Source organism: Plectropomus leopardus, chromosome 15 (assembly GCF_026936395.1).
Source record: "Plectropomus leopardus strain MGB_pleo_1.0 chromosome 15, ASM2693639v1, whole genome shotgun sequence".
Lineage (NCBI taxonomy): Eukaryota > Metazoa > Chordata > Actinopteri > Perciformes > Serranidae > Plectropomus > Plectropomus leopardus.
In genome coordinates, this window is record NC_142190.1 from 22,963,466 (window position 1) to 22,976,739 (window position 13,274).

General features: G+C 38.1%; 3 protein-coding genes across 3 annotated transcripts; 2 read left to right on the forward strand and 1 right to left on the reverse strand.

The window, feature by feature from the left end:
• The first annotated feature begins 3,043 nt into the window (after window positions 1–3,043).
• Window positions 3,044–5,076, forward strand: LOC121952769 (5-hydroxytryptamine receptor 3A-like). Its single transcript, XM_042499595.2, has 2 exons — window positions 3,044–3,280; window positions 4,184–5,076. The coding sequence occupies exons 1-2, from the start codon at window positions 3,100–3,102 to the stop codon at window positions 4,477–4,479; spliced, it is 477 nt and encodes a 158-aa protein (XP_042355529.2). The 5' UTR covers window positions 3,044–3,099; the 3' UTR covers window positions 4,480–5,076.
• A 787-nt stretch (window positions 5,077–5,863) lies between these two features.
• On the forward strand, window positions 5,864–9,020 carry LOC121952912 (uncharacterized). The gene is made up of 5 exons (XM_042499788.2): window positions 5,864–6,022; window positions 6,182–6,337; window positions 6,820–6,915; window positions 8,376–8,649; window positions 8,784–9,020. Exons 2-5 carry the CDS (start codon window positions 6,241–6,243, stop codon window positions 8,896–8,898), a joined length of 582 nt encoding a protein of 193 aa, XP_042355722.2. The 5' UTR covers window positions 5,864–6,022; window positions 6,182–6,240; the 3' UTR covers window positions 8,899–9,020.
• A 699-nt stretch (window positions 9,021–9,719) lies between these two features.
• Window positions 9,720–12,269, reverse strand: snrnp35 (small nuclear ribonucleoprotein 35 (U11/U12)). The gene has a single exon (XM_042499958.2). It carries the CDS (start codon window positions 12,094–12,096, stop codon window positions 11,368–11,370), a length of 729 nt encoding a protein of 242 aa, XP_042355892.1. The 5' UTR covers window positions 12,097–12,269; the 3' UTR covers window positions 9,720–11,367.
• Between the last annotated feature and the right edge of the window lie 1,005 nt (window positions 12,270–13,274).

Here is a 13,274-nt window from a genome sequence, read left to right on the forward strand (position 1 = left end):
TTGGAGGGTATTTTAGGAGTGGTGAGTTCATGAATTGTTATACAAAATATATCCACACTGGCACATAAACATGCTTTACTTTTTTTTAATTACTGTTAAAAGTTAATTTTGTGTATCATCCCTAGAATGAAAAAGATCAGTCCCTATCAACATTAATATGGCAAGTCATGGTAAGTTTTCCGCAGCACTGACAAAACATGAAGTGGTTTTAGAAAAAGATCTTTCAAACACAAATGTGACACAAATGAGTTTAATTCTGAAAACATACAATGAGGCCATATCAAAAAACAGAAAGTCCATGCCAGAAATTTCAATACTGTAAAAAAAAAGTTATGGTATCCAAATAGCATAATCTTGACAGTTTTAAACATTACAATGCATTCTTGTGATTGTGTATTTTATGACAGTAAAACAGGTTTTTCAACAATTGTGAATCACCAAAACCCCGAGAGGTCCCTAAGCACAGTCATTAATGTGCACTCAAAATATCAGGCTGATTGGTCCAGTAGTTTGTGAGATTAGTTGCGGACTGAGGGATACACATTTACACACACTCACACACACACACACACACACACACACACACACACACACACACACAAACATAATAAAGATGTAAAATACCAAGAGACATATCCTTTACATTAATTGATGTTAAGCATGTGATGACAGATAAAACAGTCGATTCTACATCGTATTGGCGTTGCTCTGTTTCATGCAGGAGTGGGATATCCATGGACTGAGCTGGGATGAGAAGGAATGTGGAACTAAAAGAATCTCTGTCCCTCGAGAAAAGCTTTGGGTCCCAGACATCATCATCTCAGAGACGTAAGTTAAAATTATGTTCAGTAGTCTGTAAACTTGTTCATCACTAGAAATCTAACTAAAATTCTACTTCATTCTTCTCCAGCATGGAGGAAGACAAATCTCCCCATACTCCCTATGTCTACTTATACAACACAGGTCATGTATATGATGATAGGCCTGTAAGAGTGGACAGCTCCTGCCGATTAGTAATCTACAATTTTCCCTTTGATATCCAAAACTGCTCACTGACCTTTGGAACATTTCTACACAAGGGTAAGTCTACGCATTCAACACAACCCAGTTGCCAGAAGAGTACATTACATCTTTTAGTTTTATATGTATCAGATAAACTTTTGTAAAGTAACATAATAATTAAATTGACTTTGTAAATGGGAACTGGAGCAGGTTGTTGGATGATGTGACACGAGCCAAGCTAGACCCACAGAAAAAAACAAACAAACAGAAAAAAATGATTGTGATTTAGGAAGTCATTTAAGTCTATTTAAGTATCACAGGTGGTTGTTTTGTAGAGACCCACTGCAGTGTTTCCAGGAGCTTTTTAGGCACAAAAAGGGATGTCTCTATAGTTTAATATAGAGACATCACTGCTTTTCCTGGCAGGTTTTTGTTGACCAAACAGGCTATTTTGAGACAAAACATGATCTTTTCTTAACATTAACAGAGTGGTTTTTGTGCATAAACCTAACCACAAGTTAACCACAGTGTTGTTGTAAGTTTCAACATATCTGCTACATAGTAACATGCATATGTAATGTATAAATATTAATGAAACATCCAGTGCCAACTTTTTTTTCTGGCAAAAAAACCCTGACAATTACAACTAAATGTAATCCTTTCTCGGAACCACAACAACTTTCATTATAAATAAGGCTGGTTTGCACTTGGACTGCACTGAAAATAGTCCCTTGAGTGATCAATTTTTTACTTTTTGATTCCTTTTTTTTTTTTTTGCACTTATGCAATTATGGATTTTTGAAGATTAAGACCAAATACTTCACACAAAAGTCAAATGAAAGTTAGATTAAATTAATTAATTTAAATATTTTCATGTTTTATCTTCTCTGAACTCAACTTTAACAACGTTGCTCTATTTATGTGCAGAATACCATAAGCAGAACTTCACACAGACTGGACATCTAATATGGACAAACTTTCATTAAATTTTATTCCAGCCGAAGACGTAAGGATAAGTGGAAGCAGGTCATCTGAAGAGATCCTGGCAGAGTCCAAAAGTGTGATAAACACCAGAGGGGAGTGGGAGCTTTTGGATATCAAAGAAGCTCCATACACCCTGGAGATAACTGCTGGAAGCTACTCTGAGATCAAATACTTTGTAAGCTATTATATTTTATTCTGTATGATGACACATTATCTGTTTAACGTCACTTTTTGGTGGGACAAAGATGGATCCCTGAGGGGTCACCGAAAAAGCATCACAAACGGCAACAGAGGAAGTTTTATGGTGGCTCGTGGAAGAGGTCATTGTTCCTGGCAAAGGTCTCATTCATTAATGAAACACAGACTGATGATGTAGATTCTCACTAAAAACTTGAGGCTTTGTGTTTGTCTTTTGTTGCAAGATTATTTTAAAACGTAGGTCAACCCTCTATGTGATAAACCTCCTGGTACCGAGCTGCTTCCTCATCTCACTGGACCTCTTCAGCTTCCTGCTGCCTCTCCAAAGTGTGGACCGGTCCACTTTCAAGATGACCCTCATCCTGGGTTACACCGTTTTCCTGCTCCTCATGAATGATCTGTTGCCTGTTACTGGAAATACAACACCTCTCATGAGTAAGTGACACCTTTGGTTTTAAATTAGCCAACTGCATTTCTTGGTGAAATGAGATCCATGTTAATTCTTAATATTAAGACAAGTGTTTCGTCTGTGACTTATGTGATTTATTGCAGATGTGATAAATTACACTGCATTTGTTTTAGCTAGCTGTACCCAGTAAACTGGCAACTGAGAGTATATATGCTAAGCCACCAGCACATGCAGTTTTGAGTACAATCTGCTTTGACGAATCTCCTACCTAGGAGTGAATAGTATTCTGCCTTAAAATTAAAACAATCTGGCAATGCACGACTCCATATATCAGCATCATAAGATATTGAACGATTGCTTGAAAGAAAATATAACGTTACAACCATAACCATAACTCTGATAGTATGGGCGAGCTATGTGAAATAAGTTATGCAAGTGTCTCTTTGTACCTTTCCACCCTTTTTTTGCTTCTTGCAGATATTTTCTTTTTGGTCAGTCTTGCTCTGATGGTGGCCAGCCTGTTGGAGACGGTGATTGTCATTAACATCCAGTCCAACACCAGCCACTGCAAAGCGGTGCCTCACTGGCTTAGTGTCCTTGTGTTACGATATCTGGCTGTTATTGTTCGTTTCCGTCCAGAAAAGAAGAGCAATCGCATCACAGTCTCCCTTCAACCACCTGCTGAAGGTAAAAACAACATTAGGGGAGAAGGGGTGAGATTTAACAAGTTTGCAATTCTTCTCACTCCTAGTCGGACATTTCTATATGTTTGTATGTGTCTTATACGTATGTGTTCATTCTTTGCCTTTTTTTTTTTACATGTTTAAAAAAAAACAATTTCAATTATTATTTTTATTGAGTCTTTGATAACCACTTGAGGCTGACTCCAAAATAGGGTCTCTTTGAGCCCCATGTTAAAACGCAAATTTACAGCAGAAATAGACATGTTTACAGCCCAGTAGGAAAAACTGTTTTGATGTCTATGGCTAATTTTCTTGTTCATGACAACTGTACAGAGGATGAGTATTTGTATAATTCATCCATTACATTTTAATAAGGCTTAACTTTATGCATAATTAAGGGCGTGACCACATTGATTGACAAGCTGTCTCATGAAATTGTCCTCAGCTTCTCAGTTAGACCCACCCCTCACTTCTCCATAGCCCCAGCTTTTTGCCAAAATGTGGTGACTTCTGGTTCCAAAAATCCCAGATGTTGACTACCAAAATGATGACCTCTTGGTTGTGTTTACAATAACACCTTTTAACAGACTGTTCTCATGCACTGCTTGCACATTAACCTACAAAATATAGTGCACCTAAAGTCGTACATATCACACGTAATTATGTGCCAGTAATTTGTGCATAACACACATATTTTCGAATGCTACCTTTTTTGAGTTGACATCAATTTGATAATACAAGTTGTAGCAATTTGTAATGACTTACTAATGACTAGCAATGTGTAACTTTTCATATTCAGTCAACTTAAAAATGTAATCGAGCCTGGACACTCACTTCTTAAGTTAAAACAAATAGTTTATTTTTACAGTGCACTATCACGCTACTCTTGATTTTTTTTTTTTGACAGTCATGAATGTCAGCATCATCTGTTCAAAAGATCTTCAGGGCGTCACTGGTGATACATCTCCAGCGAAAGCCCCTACAGAGCTGATCCTGGAGGAACTGAGAAAGCTGAGCAGAGATCTAATGGCCATCCGCCTCCACACGGACAATCACTTCCAGGGAACCAGCACTTCACGGGAATGGCATATGATCGGAATGGTCATAGACCGACTGCTGTTCGGCTTATATATTATCATCATCTCTACCTGCTTTATCACCATTATAAGTATCTGGATCCTGAGTAACAGACAAGAAGGCTGACTTGATGAACGAGTTTAATCACAAAATTATTTTAATCATCAGCAAAAGTTTGAAAGGTTGTCATCTTAGAAAGACATGGTAGACATGTGGTAGTATTTCCTGCTTTTTGTTGTAGTTTTAGGGAAAAAAAATTGCTATATAAAAAAAACATTGTTAAATGCAGAGAACTCTGAATATAAACAGAAGGAATGATTACAGCAAACACAACATATTTCAATGTATATATGAATACCTCATTCAACAGCTGACAGACTTTAAAGTTGTAAACCTGTTTTGTTATTTTTACATATTTCTTATTGGAGGTAATTATATTCTCACTACGCCACTCTGAATCTACCCATATGTGTATGATTTCTGGCTTTCAGATTGATACATAGATTTCAAATTCAGATTTCTTTTGCTGCAGTACTGACACCATCAATTTTCGTTTGGGACCTCATCATTAGTTAACACAACTGCCCTGAAACAGAAGGCAACTGCGACTGCTTTTTCTTAGCTAAAATCTAGTGAGGTTTAAGAATTGGGACGCTGACCTAAAAGCAACAAATGCAAGTGTTGTTGATGGCCAGTGATAAAACGTATGTTGCAAGTTAAAAAAACTAAAAACCAATCTTTGTAAAATTGGTGTCCATTGTTTTGCTGTTGTTGTTTTGTAAAATCTTGTGCAGGGTTGTTTGTCTTGAATGGATATCTAAACTGTGACTGAAATGTGAATCTTTTACACCAAAATGAGTCTCACATACTCTGGTGAATATATGCACTAAAATCTATGTGAATGTTAAAGTAAAAACTACTCTTAAATAAACTAGTCTAGCCAGTAGAGCCTTATAGTAGATGAAAGTGACTTGCAGGTTTGAAGGAACATTCCCATCACAGAAATACTTTATAATATATTAGACAAAATGATTGATGTACAAGTACAAGTAGTCTTCTGAGAAGTTGCAGGCCAAAACAGGCCCTTTAAAGTGAAATAAATATAGTTGGGATTTATGCCAACTGAACACTGGGAGGCACAGAGCATTGCTGAGCGCTGGCCAAATGCTCCGGGGCAACCACTGAAGAGACAACGTTTTTTCTTTTCTTTTTTTTTCTTTGACAGTGTGCCGGGAGTGACTAAACACAACTGCAAATGTATCGTACTATCATTATACTCGCTACTGTACACATCTTTACTTGAATCACTCATGCAGACATGACATTTTAAACACGGTAAAAGGCTCAGCTCAGCCCTTACCATGCCGAGGAGCTGTCTCTGTTTTTTGTGTTTGGTCTTTTTTGCTTCCCAGTTAAATCAGCCCTTCTTCAAAACCTTTCATACAGGGCCATGCTTTAGCTCTCTGTTGGTGGCCTAGCTACTCTATTGTCTCAGTTGGTTACTACTGTATCTGTCACTCACTGGAGAAGAATTAAACACCATGACTACTGCAGTAAACAAGCTTTAAGTAGCTCTGTGTATAGCCTAACACACAGCACAGAGAGATGTAGACAGTATAGGGAAACACTGCAGGATTGCACCACATCTTGTGGTTTTTCTGCATGCAAGGTAAGCAACGCATAAATAACTCTCATTAGAACAGCTATAATGGCTTTAAACTGGCTGTTATTTAAAATACATACAAATTGTGATATTTTTAAGGCTTGCGGCAGTTGTTTTAACTTTTCACTGTTACTGATTACGTCAAACCTGTGGACATTTTTCCAGCATTTGTTTAACCAGATATTGAAAGATTTATAGCAGCTGGTGGTGCCAAGAACAAAGCCATGTTCATCAAAAATGCCAACCTACGAAACCCCCGTCGCCACTACGAATTCTTTCTGCCAAGTCGACCCTACAGGGGGGAACCGCCGGCTGTGGCAGGTAAGGGTTTGCTGCTCCTCTGTCTTAGCATCAAACAGCAGAGTTTGTTGATGTTCTCTACTATAATCGGCCTAAATTTTTCAGTTTCATGAAATTTTGTTGTACAAATATATTGTGGTTTAGCTTGGATATGTTCTTGTAGTGTTTTGTAAATACATGTAGATTACTGATTGAATATGCACACTAATTTAGCATCACTGTCATGCAGTTATTTCTCTAGGTCTGGAGTAAATAGGACCACTGCTGACGTCACCATATTTAACGAGGATGGCCTCCTGACTTTGGGGTTTTTCCAGTTGAAAACACTAAAATAAAAATACCTTATTGAAAGGATTTCAGCAAATGAAGTCAGCCCAGTTGTGATGTGGTGGCTGGAATTACTCCAAAGTAGTTTGTTAAAAGAGAAAGGCATTTGAAAATAACTAAATTTATTTTTTTAAGATCCACTTATAACCTTCTCTGGTGTGTCCTGGCTTCCACAGGATTTCTGCTCTACCCGGACACTCCCACTAAAATGGAGACCACATCACAAGAAGCTTTCAGCCTTAGACCTGTCTCACAGCGAGACAGAGGCAAAGGTCTGCAGTCTTATCTCAGCACAGAGAGTTAACTCTTTTTATCTGTTTAAAGAGTGGGTGAGTGAGTTGCATATGTGATGACATGTGACTGTTTCAGTGCTGAAAGTGGGCATGCCAGCCAGAGTATTAACCCTTTGAAACCTGAGTATATTGGCTTGATTTCTTCTTCTTTCTGAAACAACTTTTACAAGATATGACCCAAAGAAGTTATAAGAATATAACTGGAATATAGCACAAAAAGAAAAGAAAAAGGATAAAGAAAGAAATAGTTCAAATGTAAAAAAAAATTAAATTAAATTAAAAAAAAGAGAAAATCATATCAAGAAAGTGATTTTTTTAAAAAAAAAAATAATAATATGGAATTATAAGAACTATAAATACAAGTTTCTGTTTCTGGTCTAATTTTCTTTTCAGGTTAAAAAATTTTAGTTAATCTTCATTTTAATTCCTCGTCAGACATCAAACCAAATGAATGGCTGAAATGGTTGTGAAATGCATCTGAATACAGCACAACAGAACTGATGTCAATCCAGGTGTCAAAGGGTTCAGCAGTTTTCTTTTCTTTTACAGTTTTCATTTATATTATTAATGATAGAAAAGATTTACATACTTGTGTCTATGAAGTTCCTTTCATCCTGAGCTCTCTATCAGACATCCATCAGAGCATGTATGATTAAAAAAAAGGCAGGTGAAAATAATTAATCCCATTCTAATCACTGGCACTATGCAACACCTGTGCACAACCCTGGTGGTAAAAGCTCCTCCTCTTGGGTGTTGTAGTTGTTTTACTGAATGGAGAACTATGAGGCATACAAATGGAGGCTATACCTGTTATATGAGAAGGAGAACAAGAAGAAGATTAATTACAAGAATAATACAGAAATTCATATTTCAAATATAACAGAAAAATATCCATATTAGGTTAAAAGTAAAAATGACAAAATCTGTATATAAAGAAAGAAAACAAATATTTTGCTGAATTATTGAGGCTTAATGTAAATGTAAGTGTAAAATAGCTATTGAAGATTTAACATCATGGTCATAATTAAAATGAAATAATAATTTCATATTCAAAACAAAGCATTCGTTGAAATTAAAGAAGATTGGTATCACTAAATGACACTGGGAGAAGATGGTTCTCTTTAAGTTTAACTACATTTACAAAAAATAATACATTTAGAAAAATAGATGCCGTAAATAAGAAAAAAAAATGTCCTGAATTAGGCAGAATTAAGTATTTCATTAAGAAAGTAGAACACTTAAAGAGGTGGGAAAATATCTGCCACTTATTCTTTTGGACCGTGTCAAAAGCAACACTTTAGTAAAACAAGTTTTACCAGTCAGAGCTTTTATTTTTCCCCAAATGTTACCTCCATAGACAGAAAGACTGGATGTTTAGTGGGATTTTTCATCACTGTGTATGAAATGAAACCCTTACGTGCATTGTGATTAATCTTCAGGAGAAAATATTACCCCCAACATGCCACAGGAGTCCCATCGTTCTCATCCCACATCCTCGGGACAAACAGGAAGCGGAAACAGCAGCAGAGACAGGGAGCCAGGGGAAGACAGGCAAGAAGACAGCCCTCATCAGACAGCAGTGACATATGAACAAGACACAATGGAGATGCAGTCTCAGTATCAGAATGATTTCCCTCCTCCGTCCTCCTGCCGCAGGAGGCGAACACCTGCCCTCCCACAGCCGGACAACATCGGCATCAACCCCGCCTTCAGGTTAGAGCCAGTCTGCTAACATCAGTCTGCTGCAGCAGAGTGCAGAAAGCAGCTCATCAGTGTGTGTGTGTGTGTGTGTGTGTGGTGTGTGTGTGTGTGTGTGTGTGTGTGTGTGTGTGTGTTTCTGTTGCCAGGATTGACTTCAGCACAATGCAAAGAGAGAATTACCCTGGTTGGCCCATCATGAATCCAAGGTGTGCTGTGAGGCCAAGAGCTGCCTCATCCAAACAGCCAAACAAGAATAAATAAATGTCAAATACAGTCACAGTAAAGCTCAGATTTTTACCAACTGCAGCAGGGGTCCAGTACCGTCAAATGGCTATCAGTACTCACATATTATAGTCATGTTACACAGCAATAAACATATTATAAACCAGTAAAAAAAAAAGCAGTTTTATGGGCTTTTCTGTGTGTGTTTGTGTCTTTGCATCAATTCTACAGTTTTAAATAACTGTAGAACACATCACTTTTAATTTTACTCATCAGGAATAACAGGAGTAAAAGAGTAAAAGAACACTTTTTTTATTTTAATCAGATAACTGATTAATCATCAGTGTTACTACAGAATCAGTTCTTCTCAGCACAGGCTCTTTTCTCGCATTGAGCTTCTTCTCAGGTAATAACTGATGAATTTCCCAGCAGCAGGTCAATCTGATGAGCTAATGGACAGCGGATGTGTCCAGGCATGGACTCACTGGATAAGAGTTAATGAACTAATGTTAACACCAGACCTTTATCATTTCCTAATTATGAAGCCACGCAGACTTGCGGCAAGCTGGAGGGACAAAACTCCTCCCAATGACTCATAACTGAAACATTCTGCACTTCAGCTGACAGGAGCAGTGATCAAACAGCTGAGCCAACTATTAAATCAAACTAGATATGCTTGTATTGTTTGTACTGTTTTGATTGTAAAACCAGCAAACATAAATTAGTGCTCTTGAAAATGTCTGAACAATGACAAGAAAATAATGCTTTTTAATGGTAATGGACTTCTCAACTCAATGACCTTTGACTGTAGCCATAGTATGTTTTTTACATTACAATAACACAACAAATGTGACAGAATGTTTAAAATAAAAGAAATTTAATGTAATGGCTTCTTTCACAGAGCAAATACAACCAGTAAGAACAAGAGAGGAAAAACTTTGTAACCTTTTGAATAGAAACATGGAAAGTTACACAACTATGGTGAAATAATTGTTCGGTTTTATTCCCTCATGAAGGAAGTCAGTGTTGCACAAATCCTCATCTGTGGCTTTTTACCAAGTATGATGTTTCAAAAATCTGCCGCAGCTGAAAATGGAGATTTGGTTTTTCGCTGTTTCATATCACATGAAACTTAATATTTTGGGGTTTTTGACTGACAAAACAAGACCTTTAAAGATACCACCTTGGACTTTAAGAGACTGGAATAGACAGTTTTCAGTGCTTTCAGACATTTCTTAGACATCAGGATTAATTAGTAAAATAACAAGCAGACTGAAGCACTGTGTGTCATTTATGAGAGCAGAGGGTTGCTGCAAAATATTTTTAAGAACTGGGGAGGGAGTTATGTTTTTGATTTGGCTTAGGTGCGGGACATTCAATTTTAAATTGCCATATTTTGTATATATTTTAAATATACTTAGAAGCTAAAAACATGCAAGCAGGTTTTAAAAGCATGTTTTTTTAAATCTGAAAAATAAACAAAAATCACACTCCTTTTAAAAGCCAGAAATTCTGAAATTTGGTTATTTGTGGTGGTAGGAGGATAATGCATTTCCCCCAGTCATTCAGGTATTGATATTTAAAAAACCCTGAGCTCACACCGCAGCCGACCTCCAACTCTAATAAATAAAGTACAGTCCCTAATTGATCATGAAATAATCTTTAAACGCAGCCCTAATTCCAGATCCAAACCAAATTAATGTTAACATGAGAGCGTCATGCATTTGAAATGCTACTATATCAGGTCTCCTGTGTGCACACCACCAACCATTAACTCTTTAGGACCTGGTTTGACATCAGTTTTTGTTGTGCTGCATTCAGACATCTTTCACAAGCATTGAAACGTATGGAACATGAGAAAATGGTTTGATTCCTTTTGAAAACATGTGCAAAAGGAAATAAGCAATTTGGCAAGAAATGTGGGGAGATTATTAGATATTGTCAAAAAAAAAGGAAAAAAAACGTCCAGAAAACTATCGTTCCTGTAATTATACATTTTAAATTCTATTACAGAAAAAAATAATTTATTTTTGCATTTTTAAAAATAATTTCAATCATCTTGTAACTTTCTCTGAACTTTTTTTGGTTTAAAACATTTTTGGGTCACTTCTTCTCACCGTGTTTTTAAAGAAGTCGAGCCAATTTGCTCATGTTTCACAAGGTTAAATTGGAATGAACTGAACTAACACTCCTTCACTGCACACTTAAAATTCATGCATCTGAGGCAGTCAGCTGGACTAAGGATCAAATCATCTGCCAACCAAATCAGTCAGTGTAGCACCTTTCAAATAAAATGCAATTCAGTGTTTTTTTTACAGTTTGATTGAAGAAACAAAAACAAGAACAACATATGAAACAAGCAAAAAAATAAAAAATCTAAAAAAAACTATAAACCATAAAAATAGTAATAGTAAAATACTACATAAAAGCCAGACACTAGATAAATGTCAAATGACTTCCTTTGGTCAGATCAGTACTTCTGAGTCCAGTTTTCCTTTTTCTTGTTCTTCATCTCCTGTCCCGGTGTCTGCTCCTGTCTCTGTGCCTGTCCCTGTCCCTGTCTCTGTCTCTGTCCCGGTCGTCCCTCCTCCCTCTGCTGTTGCCCCACTCGGCCTCCCTGTGTCGGTCCCGGTCCTCTCTGTCTCTGTCTCTGTCTCTGTCTCTCCCCCCTTGTCTCTCCCACTCCCTCCCTCCACCTCCCCCGCCTCCCCGGTCCTGCACCGGACCGACCGCGAGGTTGATGGGTTTTCGGAAAGGTCTGTCTCTGCCGCCGAACCGCAGCTGTCCGGACTCTTTCTTCCCTCCCTGACCGCCGCCGAGCCGCCGGGGGACCCACCCTTTGAGGGTCCTTTCTTGTTCAAAGTCCACGAACAGCTCGTGCTGATCCACCACCAGCTTGTTGGCGTCCCGGCGGGCCCGGACCACACTCCGCTCCTCTCGGTACTCGATGAAGGCGTACCCTTTGGAGAAGCCGGTGACGATGTCCCGGACCAGCCGGAGCCGCTGGATGTCTCCGTACTTGGAGAACACCTGGTGCACTTTGTCTTCCGTTGTCTGGGGGTTCAGACGGGACACGAACAGCGTGAGCAGGGGGTCTCCGACGACGCCTTTGTTGGGCTTGTAGCGGGCACCCATAGCCCTCCACACCGCCCGGTCATGGGGCTCCACGTCCGTGCCGTCGATACTGCCGGCTTTCAGCGGGTCGTACACCTTCGCTATCGGACTCCAGTCTACCATTATTACGTTGAATTAATTCACACAGACCTCCTCTTCAATGCACGGCTCGAAGCGACAGGTTCCCAAGTTGTTATTTGGCTACATTTACCAATAAATAGCTGCAGACCTCCATGATTTTCACTTAATGTTTTGCTACTCTGGAAGTCGCGTGTGCATCAAGAAAAACACTCCGGGGGGACACAACTCTTATTCCGTCACGTTGTTAAGGTTCCCACTTACTCAGTTGACCGTTTGAAACCGCAGCAAATTGGCCTGATTTCTTTCAAAAACATTAGAGGAAGACAGTGAGCAACTTGACAAGAAGTTACCATTTGCAACGCATTAGTAAAAAAAAAACAACAAGAAAATTACTTAAGTTTTGCTAGAAAGGAAAGTAAAAACAAATACAACCAAGGAAATGGTCTGAAAAATGCAAACACATTTAAAATATTATGTATTGTGTAACACATTTAAAAAATATAAATTTACTAGTAATAAATATTGTTTCTGGAGATTTTTTCCCATTATTTTCATAATTTTCTTATATTTCTTTCTCTTTCAGTGTTCTTGTCACCTTTTAGCACTGTCTTGCAATTTGCTCATTGCCTTTTCCATGTTTTGAAAAAACTAATGTCCACCCAGGTTTCAAAGGGTTATGGTTGAGATACGTTTTAGACGGTACCCATTGCCTAAAGACAATTGTCTTCATTTATAATTGTGCATAAACAAAGGCAGATGTACAGCTACTTGCTAATTATTTCGACAGGCATGCAGAATTACAAGTAAATAAATCGCTCACACTGTCTTTGATTTTCAGTGCCTACATTTATCAGATGGTGGGTCGGTTGGTTTCACTTCGTACAAGAATACTTACAATGAATAAAAATACTCAAAGGCTGATAATTTCAAAATACACTGATCATCCAAAACATTAAAACCACTGTTTGTTGAAGTGATTGGGGAGTGCCAGTGCCATGAGGACGGGTATGTAGTGTGCAACAGTGTTAAGGTGAGTAGAGGGTCAGGTGGCTTTCACATAAATGCCAAGACCCAAAGGTTTCCCAGCAGAACATTGAAATTGTAACTTTATGATCAGTGTTATTCCCTTCACCAGCCAGTGGTTTTTATGTTTTGTCTGACTGGTTTATAGATATTATGTAATTTCACCAAATAATCCCAACTCAAGGCCAACTAGCTAG